The 17,858-nt window shown below is 42.6% G+C and overlaps 2 protein-coding genes across 2 annotated transcripts; one reads left to right on the top strand and one right to left on the bottom strand.

The window, feature by feature from the left end:
• Nucleotides 1-2,107: 2,107 nt before the first annotated feature.
• dctn5 (dynactin 5) lies at nt 2,108-6,515 on the bottom strand. The gene is made up of 6 exons (XM_083650260.1): nt 6,375-6,515; nt 6,094-6,162; nt 5,163-5,281; nt 4,771-4,882; nt 3,350-3,452; nt 2,108-3,186 (listed from the first exon to the last, which is right to left on the bottom strand). The coding sequence occupies exons 1-6, from the start codon at nt 6,420-6,422 to the stop codon at nt 3,089-3,091; spliced, it is 549 nt and encodes a 182-aa protein (XP_083506386.1). The 5' UTR covers nt 6,423-6,515; the 3' UTR covers nt 2,108-3,088.
• A 453-nt stretch (nt 6,516-6,968) lies between these two features.
• LOC310788707 (acyl carrier protein, mitochondrial-like) lies at nt 6,969-12,043 on the top strand. Its single transcript, XM_083650253.1, has 5 exons — nt 6,969-7,161; nt 8,209-8,328; nt 8,647-8,734; nt 10,399-10,513; nt 11,827-12,043. Exons 1-4 carry the CDS (start codon nt 6,991-6,993, stop codon nt 10,488-10,490), a joined length of 471 nt encoding a protein of 156 aa, XP_083506379.1. The 5' UTR covers nt 6,969-6,990; the 3' UTR covers nt 10,491-10,513; nt 11,827-12,043.
• Nucleotides 12,044-17,858: the final 5,815 nt, after the last annotated feature.

Below are 17,858 nucleotides of genomic sequence, written 5' to 3'. Positions count from 1 at the left end.
GCAATCTGTATCGGACGATTTTGACCTGAAATATGCGATCGGCTGATTGCCGATATTTTTTAAATAAAAAAAAGCCCCATCACTAATCAGGCTTTCCAACAATATAAAATACAATGCCAATTGGTATTATTAAAGGGGAGAAATAATCGACCGAAATAACGTTTCCTAACTTTTTTTGAGGAGTTTATATTGATCGGTGATCGGTCGATGATCGGTTGGGCAGATATTTCCCATAGGTGATCGGTGCACCCCTACTTGCAAGTGTTTGAGAGAGAGTGCAGGAAAAGCAGCCATATTTGCTATAGAGCTAGAGCGACTGATGTGGCCCAGTTGACTGTCGCTTAACACAACAAATTTAAGTGCTTGAATTTAGCCTCCTGAAATCTGTTGAGTTTGAGCGTTGTGCGCGCCATCATCTCAAAGTCACTGGGCCCAAGCTTGATACACTTTCTTCCTATCTACAGTATCACTCTCCATGTTGTGCCGTCTGGTCCAGATTGCTTTGAGTTTTTGTTGTTGAAGTGCTAATTATTCATTCCGATATGTAAGTATGACCAGAAACAAATGTGCACTGGAGGAGTTAGGAGACTGGCTACCTGCCTGGTATGTGTGAACATCTCTGAATGATTGGCCTGTCATTTTGAAATAATTTGTCCTTGAAAAGTGCCTGAAATCTATCATTACAAAAGAGTGGCAACCCTGAGAAAGGAAGCTTGTGTTGAGGTGAGGGATCATGTGACGTCTCAAGATGATCAGAAATGTGTTCTCTTTGTCCAACTCTTCTGATGCGACACTCACCGAGCACTTTGTTAGGAACACCTTATTACTCCCACCCAAAAATAGTCTCAGCCCACCCCATTTTTTTCCCCCTCTCCAAATCCATGGTGGTCATTAGTAGCAGTTTCTGTTAAAATTATATTTATTTATTATTTATTTTTGCTTTAAAACTATTTTTTAATTTTCTGCTTAAAGTTCATGAAAAAAAGTGGCATTCTTGTTTTTTCCCACAATAATTTCATAATACCATTTGTAATGCCACCGTTGTAGTGCTGTTGTTCAAAATTACAGTACATTTTCTCAGATTTATTGGTGTCTTTCTAGTCACACAATTTAATAGTCAGTGTTTCCCATACACTGATCTATTTGTGGTGGTACACCCTACATAGATTTTGACCCCCCCAGATACTGCCACATATTAATTTCAACTAGTTGACTGCAAACTCCTGCTTTAGTGCTTACAGTATATTATTATCTTGTCGGAATATTATTCCAGCCAATAAGTTAGGAAGTTCCCTTTTGATTTCATTTTACTTTTGTTTTGCCTACAAAGCAAAATGTTACTTTACTTGAAACTCCCCTGAAGTGATTTTGGTATTATTTATGCAAGCATAATTCTACCATATAGTAACCTGTATGCAGAATATATATAGTATATATAGGGAAACAATAATTTTTTCATCGCTGTAAAACCACAGAACGGTAAAGAAGATATTGATGTGTGTAGTTCTTCATAGATCTAGTCTCTTCATTTTGATCTCAAAGTGCGCCAGTGATCCATTTTTACTTGAAACTGTACAAAATTTTCTTCCGGGGGGGCATGCCCCCGGACCCCCTTAGGGGTTCGGTGGTCCATGACCTTTGGGTGGGCTGAGCCCACCCAAAGCTCTGATGCTAAAACCGCCCCTGACCGATATTAACATTGCTGTTATTTTGCTCATTGGACCAATAGCGGTTAAAAAATGAGTAAATGACTAACATCGGCCTATATGGATATGGATATGATTGCCAATATATTATGCGTCCCTACTCAAGAACGTGATAGAAACATCATACTCACGCCACAGGTAGCAGGTAAGTAATGTATGCAGTAGATGATCTGATTAGATTTTGGTGCATGAGGGGAAATCACATTTTCTTTAGTCCTGCTGCACCTCACTAGGGGGCGCCAGAGGAGAGCATCAGAAGGACCAGAGCATGACTTTCTACTGTATTATGCATGTCCCAGGCTGCTGGAGGAAGGATAAAAAAAATAAAAAAAAGCTATATAGATTTCTATCAGTGTACAAGACAGAGCCAGGCTCATCTCAAGCAGATTTTTATGCATTTATTTATTTGCTGTACTATATGAGGTGTTGGCTGCTGTATGCACACACAAAGCGCCAGAAGCAAAACATACAGGACCCAAGTATGCAAACGCAACACCAAATAGGCAAACAAATGTTACAATTAATTTGATCGTCTGAAACATAAGACGTAAAAATACACACGGTATTAAATAATGGTTTTGTGGCATAACATCACACGCACAACTGATCTCCTTCATCTTTGCTGTCAGTTGGTAAATGAACTGGATGTAAGGAACTCAGATGTGCAGTCATCAAATGCAACCGCTGCTGCTCCTGTTTGGTCCGTAGAACTTGAGATAAAACGTGGCCGCGTCCCGACAGTCCTCCTCGACCACCTCCATTCCTCGCCTCCTATCCTTCCTCCATCTCCTTTCCTTCAGCCCAGATTTCCTCCAAACTTCACAGTTAGACACAAACACACGTGTTTCTCTTCTCTCTGCGATTACCAGCAGCCATGCAGAGGACCTCGAGTTTCTCCATGTCAAAATGGAATGATGCATCAAACCTACTTCATAAAAAAGACAATATTCAGCTTTCAACCTCGGTCCACAAGACCTCAATTTAAAGTTGCACTAGGGCAGATTTTAATGTAAAAATGAAGACAGATTCACCTAATTTGCCTAAAGATCTCATTCTTTCCCCTCTCTTGTCCCTTTGTTAGAGAGCATCACAGACTGGCTGGGGTTGGTAAACATGAGCGAGCTTAGTGGAGTTTACTGTCGTCACCTTACATGACTTCTGGGTGTTAAAGTTGAACATTTTCAAACAGTTTCCATTCAAACACACATGTTGCCTAGTGCAGAACTAAAATGAGAGAATCTCTGGGCTTCTGGGTGCTGAAGGAGAGGAGGTGAGATCTCAAACAGTCCATGACAGTCTGATGAGGGATCCTGAACCCCGCGATGGGATTGGCTGAGTAATGGGGGTGGGGCTAGTAGTAGTTGAAGGTTAGGGGGCGGGACTTAGATCTGACTGAGGGGCAGGAACTTCTGGTAGTAGCTCTTGGTTACGTCAATCATCAGGTCCTGAGTGCATTCTGGGAGCTCCCCTGAAAACAGACCTGAGGAGGGAGGGAGAGAGAGACAGTGGAAGAGAGAGATGTTAGGTTTTGCTTTCTTCTTGACACTGCGTGTGTGTGTGTGCGTGTGCGTGTGTGTGTGTGTGTGTGTGTGTGTGCGTGTGCGTGCGTGCGTGTGTGTGTGTGTGTGTGTGGTATGGTGGACCTGGGCATCCAGAGAAGACAGTGAAGGGAGGGACCACGGTTTCAGGAGGAAGCACAGTGTTGTCTAAGATCTTACAGCAGTCCTTCAGCACACACCGTCGACCCTGCACGGAAGAACCAATGTGGAAGCAAAGCAAGTCGTCAAGTTTCTGTACTTAACTCATTATCTATGTGATCCCAAATCTGCCTCTGCAAATGTTTATTTATTTGTGTGTTTGTATGGAACCGAGCTAAATGTATCAGGCAGATTAGCCTGGTAGCCCCCGACGGAAGTACACCGCGTCATACAGCATGTATTACATATTACAGTCCGACAAGGAAACACGTTCAGAGTAGGGCTGGGTATTGGCAAGGATCTCACGATACGATACCGATCACGATACTTGGGTCACGATACGGTTGTATCACGATATATTGCGATGCGATACATATTGCGATATATTGCGATATTCTACAGAATTTACTCAAAATTAAATAATAGAGCTAAAGATACAACACACTGTGTACCACCCAGGTAGTGTAATAATATGTACATCACTTTATACTGATAAGTTAGTGAACAAATTTAGTCAAAACTACTGAGTGTTGAGTGTTACTGAACGCATCGATATGGGAAATATCGATACAGTATCGATTAGGGGTGGGAATCACCAGATGCAGAGGCCTGGCATGGCCTGCAAAAAAAAAAAAAAAAAAAAAATTATATCGTGATACTTGGCGTCCAAGTATCGATACAGTATCGGGAAATAAAATATCGCGATATATTGCCGTATCGATTATATTGCCCAGCCCTAGTTCAGAGTGGACCACCGTGAAGAGAGAAGTGATAAGGGAGCGACCAAAAAGTAGCGATAGGCTGTCTTGCAGGAAGAATGAGTGGGTAAGATACTTCAACGGCTGCGTTACAGAAGGTGTGCCAGGTCCACGGCGTAGATGCTCTCAAGGACGTGCAACAATTGTGTTTGTTGCAGTTGGTTATGGAGAAGAGAGACATCCTAGCTTGTTGTCTTTCAGGCTTGGCCAACCCTTCGCCGATCATGTAGGGCTTTCCCACTTCACTATATCACATTGTATTTGCGAGGGGTATATATACACATATATACACGCGCATATACATGCACCGCCCACGAGGTCCGTGGTTGGTCAATTCATATGTCTGTCACGTATGCTTTTTTCCCCCCCTTGGGGGGTGGGCGTTCACCACTTTTGAGAGTTGTGCTCCAGACGTAGATATGATCTACGGCTGGCACTGTGAGACTAACTCTCATGTGACTGCTCAACCCCTCCGGCACAGGGAGGATAACAAATGTCCTCTCTCCCTGAGTATATATTTATATCTCTCTGGAGATCAGTTTCTAGGTGTGCGTGTGCGTGTGTGTGTGTGTGTGTGTTTGTGTGTGTGTGTGCGTGTGTGTCACTCACTATGACACAGTTCTTGCCAATGTGGACATAAGAACCTATCTGTGCCGCATTGACCACACAGTCCTCCTCGATGAAGACATGGTCTCCGATATGCAGGGGGAAGAAAGCCACTCTGGAGAGAGAGCGAGAGGGAGAGAGATGGGGGTCAAGGCTTTGTTAGATAGGCATGCGACAAGCAGAAAATAGAATAAACTATCTTTCTGTATTCCAAGTTCTATACGGTACATGCGTACGTAAGTAAAAATGACATTCCTTGTACAGCATATGAATTGTTTATCATGGCGGTATTACAGCCAGTTTAACGCCTGGGTGTTTTGCTATGTAGAAAACCAGAGCAATTAGCTACAACAACCGTAGACATTTAGAAGAAGAAGAAGAAAAAAGTCACTCACCCTTTGCTGAACTTTTTGAAAGGTGGACGGATTACACTGCGGCTCTTCACAACACAATGTCTGCCCACCCTGACGTTAGCCAGGTCTCCTCTGATGATGCAGTCATTCATTACAATAGTCTGGAGAGAGGAGAACATACACACAGCTACGTCACAACGTCCAGTACAGATCAAAATAACATACACACTGCTACGTCACAACGTCCAGTACAGGTCAAATACACGGCTCCAGAGGAAAGCTGTAAAATCTATTTCCCTCTGTATTTATGGACTAGGCCAGTGGTTCCAGAAAAATTAGAGTAAACACACACACATCTCTTCTTGTAGGTGCTGAGTCCAAAGTGGTTAATTCATCAAGATTAAAAAAGACTTGCGACACTGATTAGCTCCCAATGTTTTGTTTAATTTTGCATTTTAAAAGACAATGTTTCGAGCCGTTGCAGGCTCTTCGTCAGGTCAGGCAGCAATGGTTCCCAATGTGGGGTCCAGACGAGATCACTGGGTCCTTGAGGGGGTTCCAGAGGGGGTCTCCAGCAAATTGATGGAATGTTCAACTTAACCTAAGCATTCATTTATTTATTATTTTACCAGGTAGTCACTTGAGATCAATGATCTCTTTTTCGAGCAAGACCTGGCCAAGTTAACATGATTAGAGATTGACTGAGTGTTTTGATCATACATAGTTTGACTGTTGTCTCTACCTACAGTACAACACTTTTTTTTCGTTAGGTATGATTTTGTCCAGAATTCCATGACTGTGTTTAACACAGTCATGGAATTCTGGACAAAATCATACCTAACGAAAAAAAAAAAAATACAAAATAAATCTCAGATTTGGGGCTGAGAGACAATCTCATCAAATGGAGGTTCATGGTAACGGTTTGAGAATCACTGGACTAGCCTTGACAGGTATTTAACGTTGTTTTCCTCACTTTGCCATTGAGGACGATGTTCTGACTCCCACACAGCACTGACTGTCTGCTCACTTTGTTGCCAGACGCCTGAAATGAAAAGACAGCGACCATTGCTTTACAAGTGTGTTTTATGTTAGCATGCTGAAGAAAGGTAAATATTATATAACGTTTCTATGTATCTTTTTGCCCACCCAACGACCCGTCGACTTTTACATTAGCTACGTTAGCTAGCTAGCAAAGTAGCAAGTGACGTTAACGTTAGTGGCACTGGCTAACAGCTCAATTAAACAGCACATTACCGTTTCAATATACTCCGCTTTGTTGTACAGTATTTCAGATAATTCCATGGCGGAGGATTTCGTAGATTATCTGTAAACGATGTGCAACTGTTTTGCTCCCAACCATGGATGATGCTCTCAACCGCTCCCTGCTTCCGATTCATGAATGGCTTGACAGTCCTTACGAGTCAATTGCAAAAGCATCGATGGCTTTAATATGTCAAGCCAAATAAATTGGTAGATGATAGGACACAATCATGTTGGTATATTTCAGTGACATCGTGAACGGGTTATCATACTTTAATTTCATTGTACGTTACAAACCATAGCCAGTTAATTACTAACCAAAAAAATACATAATAGTTCTAGGATCCATTGGTCTTCCCTGTGCCACCGTCTATCCAGCTCTGTTCTGTATGTCTGTAACCTCACTGCTATTTTATTTTTCCTGTCATCAAGGAGTCCCTTTAGATTGAGTTTAATGTTGTATTCTTGGATTATTATTATTTTAATAAAGTGTACCGGGGGGGAATCCAAAATCAAAACATAAACTTGGGTTCTGACGTGCGCATGCGCGCTAGCAGTCACTTGTTTCTTCTTCGCCTAGCACGCTGGGAGCCGCCAGTAAGTTCTCATCATGGCGTCCCGTGTCCTAGCGCAGTGTGTCCGCTCTCTTGCCCGGCCCTCGGGGAGGCTTTCGGCGGGTCACCTCCTCGTCAGAGCCGCTGTCACCCCGGCCTCAGCCGCCCACCGGCCGTTCTCCCTCGTGTCAGACAGCCAGAGGACGCGGTGGCTCGGGCAGAGCCGGGTGAGTCTTGGATAACATTGAGCTGCTCTCCTCTCACCGTCGCGGCCTAGCGGTAGAGGCTGGCCACTGTGACCTACCTGCGCCTTTCACATCTGACAAGCTAAGCTAGCCGCTGTGCTAAAGTTCATGCAGCCGCAGGCATGAGTTTTGTTTTCCCTGCTGGGAAGCACTTGTTCTGCAAACTCTGCAGCGAGGTCACGGGAAACGCTGGAAGCTTGGCGGGTTTTCATTGCACAACGACCCGGGTTGCACTTGTTAGCTAACGTTACCCAAGCTAGTGAGTTCATTGGCACTGCTAGCTTGTTAGCTTCTCTCCTGTATTTTGAGTCACTTGCACTTGGATATAACTAACGCTAGTAACAGCTGAGTTAACCCAACGAATGCTGACACATTATTATAAGTGGATTGAAAGTCCCTGCCTGTCAGGCATGAGTGTGATATGTCCAATACTATTGCTGCAGTGTGTGTAAGAGTTTGTTTAACTTGCTAGTTTTAGTTGTATCTCCCAGACTTTCCCATACCTCCTCACAACAATAATAATAATAATCAACAATAACAATCCTGCTGTAGCCTACTCTGCTGTGTATACTCAGTGTGTCTGTAGTAAGCTTTAGTTTAGGGCTAACTGTAGCCTACTCTGCTGTGTATACTCAGTGTCTCTGTAGTAAGCTTAGATAGTTGAGGGCTAACTGTAGCCTACTCTGCTGTGTATACTCAGTGTCTCTGTAGTAAGCTTAGATAGTTTAGGGCTAACTGTAGCCTACTCTGCTGTGTATACTCAGTGTCTCTGTAGTAAGCTTAGATAGTTTAGGGCTAACTGTAGCCTACTCTGCTGTGTATACTCAGTGTCTCTGTAGTAAGCTTAGATAGTTTAGGGCTAACTGTAGCCTACTCTGCTGTGTATACTCAGTGTCTCTGTAGTAAGCTTAGATAGTTTAGGGCTAACTGGTGGGCTGTTTATCTCTGCAAACCTAAACCTGTTCACTACCTCTCACCCGCTATGCCTGCCTCCCTCCCTCTCATCATTCCTGCTTCCATCCTCCTCAGATCTCCTCAGTGGGTGTGTTGTGCCGACAGTATGGGGACCTGCCCCCCCTCACCCTGGAGACCATCAAAGAGCGTGTCATGTACGTCCTCAAGCTTTACGACAAGATCAGCCCTGAGACGGTAAGAACAGCAACTCAGACAGTCAATAGTGAAGTAGTAGTCAGGGATGCAAAATGTATGGATAAGGAAAAATGTGACAGGTACCAGAGTAGACATTAAAGTACTCAGAGATCCTATTTTGGGATGAAAAAGGTGACTGTCACCTAAAGATGACCAGTTTTCATCCCAGAGGAGTACTAAAGTCCACTTGTTGAAGAAGTGGAATTGAGCTTAACTTGCCTCTCTTGCCTATAATACTCTGGTTCGTTAGTAGTGGCTCGTCGAATGATTCAGGGGGGAAAATAGTATCTAACGTCAACGTTGGTCTCTGGTCCTCAGCTGCAGACCTCGTCCCACTTTATGAAAGACCTGGGTCTGGACAGCTTGGACCAGGTAGAGATCATCATGGCAATGGAGGATGAGTTTGGTGAGTCTCTGTCAGCTGCTCTGTCTCACTGTGTGTATTGTCTCTATTCTCTCTTCCTGTCGGCATGTCTGTCTGCTCCATAGACTAGCCATTCCCAACCTGTGGGCCACGAATGTATTGCAAGTCGGCCGCCAAATCATTTGCAAAACATAAAAAAAAAAAAAAAAATTGTATGATGTATGAGAATGCATTTCTCCATTGTTGAATGACCCCGTTATTTAATTTGTTAGACACAATTAATGAATTGGCCTATTGCAGACAGCCCATCACTTTTAGTTTCAGATTTGTGTGTGGTGCTGATGGACAGCTCCTTTTATAGTTAAAATAAAAAGTGACCTGAGAACACATTATTTGACCTCCATACTGTTTATGGTCGGATGTGGGCCGTGAACATTTTAGAGATTTTCAAGTGGGGCGTGAGTCAGAAAAGGTTGGGAAGTGCTGCCGTAGACCGTATAAAGTGGACATAGGCTCCGTGACATCACCATAGACTCTATAAAAACATTGTGACATCATCAGCGATGTCATAAACAAACACAGATGTCACTGTCACTGATGTCGCAATGTCTATGCATGGTGATGTCACTTGAACAATTGTGATGTCATCAGTGATGATGTCATCGGTCCCTAGTGGCCACGCCATCAAAGTGAAGTAATAGCTATGCTATTAGTGTTTTTTGTTTTGTTTTTCAGCTGCAACCAGCAGCTCTATACTGTAGGAATCTGTCGGTCGGTCGGTTGGTTGTTTGGTTGGTTGTTTGGTATACACAAATTCGCATATCTGGTCGCAGCTATTGTGAATTATTGCATGTTTCTTTAAGCGGTGCAGAGAAATGTATTTACGCCAGGTGTACGAGCATGGACTGGGCTAAAAACAGGGCTATCCAGATTAGGGATGCACCGATTGCAATTTTCTTGGCCGGTTCCGATTTTTGAATAGTCTGACTCGTGTGTGTGTGTGTGTGTGTGTGTGTGTGTGTGTGTGTGTGTGTGTGTGTGTGTGTGTGTGTGTGTGTGTGTGTGTGTGTGTGTGTGTGTGTGTGTGTGTGTGTGTGTGTGTGTGTGTGTGTGTGTGTGTGTGTGTGTGTGTGTGTGTGTGTGTGTCAAGGTTATAATAGTTTTGCATTTTTTCATTAGTTTTTTTTTTCATTAGTTTTGACTTTGTTTTCAATTTCAGTTTAGTTTTCATTCGTTTTTAAGGTGGGTTTGATTGTTTAGTTTTTATCTTTTGAAAATGCTTAGTTTTAGTTTAGTTTTGATTAGTTTCAGTGTTAGTTTTAGTCTTTTTTGCCCCTTTCCTCTTTTTTTTGTAATTTGGGGTGTTTGTCAGGGGTGAGATTCAAAGGGTCATAAAAGATGACAGATCTAGGAAAATAGATTTCATCTCCACTCAAAATACTAGGCTTATTATGTATGAAATACTGTAAACTCCCAAGGACATTTTCTCTTCAATTTGATTTTATTTTAGTTAGTTTTGTAAACACACAATACCGTTTCAGTTAGTTATCGTTTTTTTGTAAAGCTTAGTTTTTGTTTTTATTTCAGTTTATTTCATGTTTTTTCATTTCTAGTTTTTGTCTTTTCGTTAACTATAATAACCTTTGTTTGTGTGTGTGTGTGTGTGTGTGTGTGTGTGTGTGTGTGTGTGTGTGTGTCCCCTGCAGGGTTCGAGATCCCAGACGGGGAGGCAGAGAAACTGATGAGTCCTGAGGAGATCGTTCAGTACATCGCAGACAAGAAGGATGTCTATGAATAGTCTCTTTATAGCACACTTCGAAGGCAAGGCTCTCTCTCTCTCTAATTTTCCAATCAGGGTACAGGTTAAAGCACACATGGGCAAAATGCGGCCCGCGATGGAATTGCATCTTTTTTTACAGTGCACCTGAACTCAACATGCAAGATACCTGCTGAATAAGTGTCCAAATGTTCATGTCATTCTGGCCAATACTCCACTTCTGTTATAGCATTTCAGTCTAGAATATGGAATATCTTTCAATAATCTATGACTAAAAGGCTAAAAGTTATCTCATGTGTAAGAAATGACTGTTCTACATTGAAGTAGAAATTTAAATAATTAACTTGTTGGTTTAGGATTTATTTAGCTTCAAGAGTGCATTTTTGTTTGTGTGACCCTCAACACAGGCGTTGAGAATCCCGGGCCACTTACTGATACTTATGCTTAAATTAACCCATTCATATTCTGGTTTATTTCAAGAAAAATATTTCGGCTAGTGGAAATTCGAATTGGCTGGTAACTTTAAAACCTAGCAGCCATATTGGCAGGTGGTCAAAACAGTTAATTTCAAGCCCTGCAGGGAGAGCAGGTGGTGACATAGGAGTGAGTGAAAAAAGGATCAAATATTGGTGGTTAAGACTGAATAATGACATCACAACTGTTAATTTAAAATGAGTTTTTCCTCTAAACCTGGCTTCAAATGCCCCAAATTCTTCGCGCTGGCGCCGTTCGGCCCTCAGCAAAATCTGGTAGCGAGGATTTGTTTTTGTGGCCCTCTCTATCTAACCTTGCTTGCAAGATGGATAACCTTAGTGAAACGTAATGTGAAGCTAAACTGTCCATCTGGCAGCGTCAGGTTACTCTCTATCATCAAAGTTGCCCATCCATGGGTTACGGCATGACAATATTTGTTCGGCCCCCGGCAACAATCTGGGTTTCTCATGTGGCCCCCCATGAAAAATAGTTGCCCACCATTTAATGTATTTGGCTGCAGTATTGTAGCACATTTTTACAGGTTAAATATTTGTGACTGTTGATTGTGTCGTTGGCTACTGTGTTTAGGGCTGTGGGGAAATACTTAGTTGGCCTAAACTCAAGGTGACGCTAATTTAACTACTAGACAGTTGGGGAAATGGATGCTTCCAGAGCCTTAGCTATTTAAGAACATGACATGAGTTTGTTGAAGGTGAACTTGTATTGTATTCAAATATTTAAGTATTTTGCTTAAAAATATATGTATATTCAAGATTCAAGATTCATTTTAATATCTATCTGTATGTATGTATGTATGTATGTATGTATGTACGGTATCTGGAATAGCCTCCCATTTGTTTTCCCTCTCTCCTCTCCCACACAGTTTGACCCCAGCGTGACCTGACCTCACAGGAAGGACTTGTGAAGCAGACGGGCACTTCCATGGTCCTATTCCCTCTCCTTCGGCTCTTCTGTCCTTGTCATTGTTGGTGTCAGCTGCCTTGTTCTGTTTCTTTTTTTGACTATTTAAATGAACATGTCTGTATACTTTGTGAGCTTGGACACAAAACAAAACAGTAAATACCATTTAAAAACCGCCACTGGTTGAATTATTTTTGTTAGTTTGTGTTTTGAGTTCCACCTCCACCTTGTGGTTCTAATGTATAATTTCTCATGACTAGATCAATAAAGACACATGCTGTATAGTTCCAAGTTTGCCACCTGTCCAATTAGATTGCTGGTGTTCTTTTCACACACAATCTTTCAGACCCTCCCCCTCCCCAAAGGGTAAACAAAAACAGCCTAGGTTTCAGCCTGACACGGCCATGCATTTGAGTTTATTTTCTGAGCCTAAGCCCCCGTTCACACAGTACACCGAAGCAACGCTCAACCGAAGCTGTACCTACGCTGAACCCACAAGTTTAATTTAGGCGTCCTTGTCAACAGGCGAAGCCGTTCACACCACCCGCCCGCGTGCCACGCTGACGCCTTGCTGAAGCCACGCTCACGCCGATCACTCAGGATGGACGCCGAATTTCCAAGCGTGAAGCTGAAGCCGTGAAGCATGAAGTCAATAAGAGTTGTGGGCGGCTTCAAGGCGCGAGAGTATTCGCTGAGAGGAAAAGAGAAGGCGTCTTGTGTGAACGGTAAGGCGTACGTTCCGCTTGTGCCTGCGTCAAGCTTCAGTTCTGCTTACGTTCGGCGTCCTGTGTGAATGAGGGCTTAAGAGCACATAATCTCCAAAGTTACAGGAGTAACTCCGAGTTACAAAGTTGTCACCAGTGTTGGGGAGTAGTTAACTACATGTAGTTTAGCTACATAGTTTAACTACATTTTGCAGTAACTTGCTGGTAGTTCAACTACATTCATATTTCCGTAGTGAGTCAAGCAGTTTTTGGACATTTTTTTGTAGTTTAACTACTCAAACTACAATTTTGGGCAATACAATTCAATTAATATATACAGTATATTTATTTTATCTTATTTTAGCATTACTGTTGAACCAGAACGCCATTTGACAAGACGGACACTTTTTCTTCTGTCCTGATCGCTTTGAAGGCAGCATAGACCGTGAAGACAGCCTACGCTCCCTCTGATTGTTCATACAAGGCACAGGTTGAAGAGCAGTGTTAGCCAGGCTAAAAAAAAAACAGCTGTTAAACATTTTCAGAGACTTTCTGAGACGTTCTTTCTCTGCAAGGAAAGAACCCGATATGGTCCTGAGCCACCGCAGCCCTGCTGCTGAGAAGAGACTCCATGGCTGCACCATGGACATCACACATCACACACATGGACTTAGACCAGGGCTGGCCAAACGTTTTTGGTTGTTGGCCGCATACAGAAAAATATAAGGAGCGACTCAATATTAAGTTTGGCAGTTTTCAACCTGTTTAGACTGAAAGTGTGTGTGTGTGTGGGGGGGGGGGGGGGGGGGGTAGACCAGAAAACGCCTTGCGCCATGAACATTTCTATTTCTACCTAAATAAATATATGACATAGTTTATTGATGTGCTCACCTATTACAAGGGTTTTTTCTGTATGATTTGAAATGTTCTTTTCCTGTGCCAACAGGTTAGATAATTTCACCAACATTCAGTATTGAAAATGTAAAAGAAAAAAAATTAATAGACCATTTTTATTACAAATCAAGGTACAGTTGTACATTGGTAAACAGTAAAGCAATCATATTTTCATCTTTCTACAAGAACAACGATAACATGCAATTTAGAATGTACAGCTCTCCTTTCTCCCTTAACACCAACACACAAAAACAAACAAACTCAGACAGAAAACAAACAAAACAAAGAAACACACTCCGATATTACGTGGTGATCTTTTTTTACACATGACTTGTTTAACTAAAAGTGTATGACTTGGATTTGACTTGGGACTTGCGAGTGTTGACTTGTGACTTGACTCGAGACTTGGGTGCAAAGACTTCAGACTGACTTGTGACTTGCAAAACAATGACTTGTTCCCAGGAAAGGGTGCCAATGTTATATATATATATATAATACATTGGCACACCTTTCTCATCGTCCTGGTTGGTTTGGCAATCTTCTTTTGCCCCCCCCTCCCCTTTTTGTTTACAAAAGTTTGGATTTGCTGCACCAATACAAGTTTCTGGAGGACAGCCTGTGTTTTCAACTATTCACCACTAGATGGAGGGCTAAACTAGGTCTAGGCCTCAAGGAACTTTATATGGAACATAAAGTTCACACAGAAACCAAACTTGAATTGACCAAAACATAAATTTATTGGTAAAATAAAGAAAGTGAAAGAATTGGTGGGCGGGTGCTCTGTCTGACAATGGAAATTCTTACCTATCACATCAAGTAGCACCTCGCCCAACACATAGATAACTAGAAAAGTGCACTCGGTGGAGTGCAGATCTCCGCCAGGACCGTGTTTTCCCCCAAGCTGATCCATAGACCATGTTTTGACGAGACATAGTCTGAATGCAATGTGGTAGTGAGTGTTGTCATACTGGGATGGTATTGTAAATCATATATTGTTATTGTCTGCTTTTATTTTAGTGTTTTGGTGATGTATTTATTATGATGGGTTTATTGTATGTGTTGTAATGCACGTATTTGTGTTTTTGTCAAGTCTTTTATTGTGCGTTTGTGTTAGAATAATTGTGGTTTAGTTTTTTTGATTAGGGGATGAGGTTACGCGTAGAAGGGTGCATCTGGGTCTGAGCAGCACACTCCCCAAGTTTGAAGTCAATCGGACGAATGTTTCTCAATATAAACTGCTTTTTGTGTTGACAGTAGGTGGTGCTATGCCAAATTGCATGGAATGCAGCTCCCTGCACTCCGTTGCGTCCCCCTAAGCGCACTCCCCAAGTTTGAAGTTGATGGGACGAACGGTTGTCAAGATAAACCACTTTTTGTGTTGCCAGTAGGTGGCGCTGTGCCGAATTGTACGAAATTCGGCACTGCACTGTGTCAGTTCCCATCAGCGCACTCCCCAAATTAGAAGTTGATCGGACGAACGGTTGTTGAGATAAGCATTTTTTGTTGCCAGGAGATGGTGCTATGCCGAATTGCAAGATATTTTTTTTGTTGCCAGTAGGTGGCGCTATGGCGAATTGCCTGGAATTCAGCTCCTTGCACTCCGTTGGTTCCCCCTAAAGGGCTCATTATACTCGAGCAAGGCTCCGCGAGGTTATGTTATCAGCATGTTACATTGTACAATGGTAATGGTGAGAACAGCCTGTGAAAAGTCGCAATCAAATGCTATTATGTGCAGTACTGAGTGCGCTTTCACTCTCAAACGACCATATATCAGCACATGAATGAATCACCAAACTTGTTTTTACTGAATAGCCGTTTCGGTTCTCAGCCGATAGCCTACTCTGTGCTGCTTTTAATCTCTCTCAACCATGCTCTCAACACAACACATTTACTTGGTGAAATGACTAAAAACAAACAGTTGCAAATCAAAGTTTAGCCTACCACATGGGTCAAGAAATGTGGTGAAAACACAGCTCAGTGGCTCGAAAGCATCCATGTTTGCGTTTGGAGAGAAGCCGTGCAGAGGTCACGCTCCTAGAAAAATCTTCAGCTACGCGGCCGGTGGGCGGCCTACGGGGGTCGCGCCCAACAAATTGAGTAATTTGACGCTCGCGTCCCTTGCTCCTCCCCCGCGCCCTTCGCGGCACGGCGAGTATAAAACAAGCTTAACTGCACTCCCCGAGTTTGAAGTTGATCGGATGAGCGGTTCTCAAGATAAACCAGTTTTTGTGTTGCCAGTAGGTGGCGCTGTGCCGAATTGCACGAAATTGGGCACTGCACTGTGTGGAGTTCCCGCACTCCCCAAATTTGAAGTGGATGGGATGAACGGTTGTTTGAGAGAAGTTGTTGAGCTAAAAAAACATTTCCAGTAGGTGGTGCTCTGCCGAATTGCATGAAAACAGGTTTGAAGTTGATCCGACCAACGGTTCTCGAGATATTGAGATAAGTTGTTGAGATATTGAGATAAGTTGTTGAGATAAAAAAAAAGAAATTGCCAGTAGGTGGCGCTATGCCGAATTGCACGAAAACAGGTCACTGCACTCCGCCACATACTCCTTAGCACACTCCCAAAGTTTGAAGTCGATCCGACCAACGGTTCTCGAGATACGCAAAGGCCAAGCTAGAGGAGAGGAGGAACACACAGACCAGACAGGGAACACACGCACGCACAGACAGATGCAGTCGCAGGAAACATGATCTCCTGGCGTAAATAATAATAATAATAATAATAATAATAATAACAATTTAACAAAACGTAGAATTAAAGTATTTAGTTGTGCGTGAGAAACACCATCATGGTGACAGGAGGCGGTTGAGAGGGAACTGAGGCTGCTTCCGCCATCTCTGTGGAAACCCGGAAATCTTGTAGCCGGGAGTAGAAGACGAGGAACCAACCAGCTACCGCCACATCACCTAACTCGCCAACGAGCTGCACCTGAGAAAAACAAAGACACACACGCGACGGCAAGATAATGCTCGTGACGCGGCAGAACACCACGGAAGTGGTAGCAGTCTGACGAGGTAAAACCGGAAGAAGGAAACAGAACCAGTCTATATTTTAATAATAATATGGACACCGGCCATATTACAATAAGTCATGCAAAAATACAACATAAGAAATATAAGAAGAATAAAATAAGCGTTATTTATCCTGCCTGATAGCATGTCATGCTTGGTAGCAATAGATGCGTTAGCTCTTCTAGTTTCATATGATATCTTCACGCTTTAAAACTCAGCGTACTACAGCCTCTGAAATACAATCATATCAGCCGCAGACAAAAAGGGCACTTGGATATCAAGGAGCAAAAGGGCAGGTGCTTGGGCACCCTCAGCACCCCCCTCTGCACGTGCCTGAGTTTCAATGCCAATGTATCTGAGAGTGGACATGTTGTGTTGGGCCTTTGTGAAGTGGACAGCTACAGGGCTGGATGGATCATGATAGATAGGCTAGCACACCTATGTTTGGTGATACAGGGTTTGAGAGCTTTCAATGTTTTCTCAATGTAGGCAAACCACAGGGACATTGTAGCATGTATGTATGTATATGACATTTTGTGTTTTACACTTTATAATTCCTTTGATGTCAAACATTTTTCCAGAGTGTGAATGGTTTAGTTAAAGGTCTTGGTTTTGAACTGGCATTGCTGACTATTCACACATCTGTAATTGCCAAGAGGGGCTTGACTGAAAAGGGGAGGGGGGGGGGGGGGGGGAGGAGGCAGGTCTGATCTCACAAGCATTACAAAGATTCTGTATTTTTACACAACACGAGGGAGGCAGGATAGGGGAAACTATGGGGGCTTGGGGACTCCATACATAGAGTCTGGGACCCCATAGTCAAGAACACGTGTGGCACCCCCACAATATATATATATATTTTTTTTGTCAAATAATGCATTTTCATTTGAAGAATTAGTATTATTTATGTTCATCTTGCACATTTTATCTCACCAACTCTGTAACACATGCCTATGATGTGTTTTTTTGCTATTTCCAAGCGAGAAAAGAGATCCTCTTTTCCGCATTGCTCTCCGTCAAACGAGACCATTGACAGTATAAAGAATGGATAAAGCCAGCTGTGAGTGAAATGTATTGATTGATTGATTGATTGTTGATCATTATTGTCTGTGTTCAGTGTTGGTGAGTGGTCCTTCCCCATCTGAGAGATGCTGTGGTTTAAAAAAAACATCATTAATCCCACCCAAAAACATTCCCTTAGAATTTTATTTTGTGGGAAATTGTGGAAAGCTGAAACAAACAGAAAGCTTTTTTTTTTTATAATCAAGACAAACTGACTTATTAAGGGTTAAAATTCTGAAAATGAATAAACATTTGGGTATGTATGATGTCGTCTGAAGGTATAAGGTTTGGCACACACACACACAAAAAAAACTTC

This window comes from Poromitra crassiceps (genome assembly GCF_964638095.1).
Source record: "Poromitra crassiceps genome assembly, chromosome: 13".
NCBI lineage: Eukaryota > Metazoa > Chordata > Actinopteri > Beryciformes > Melamphaidae > Poromitra > Poromitra crassiceps.
This window is presented reverse-complemented; position numbering and strand designations above follow the sequence as displayed.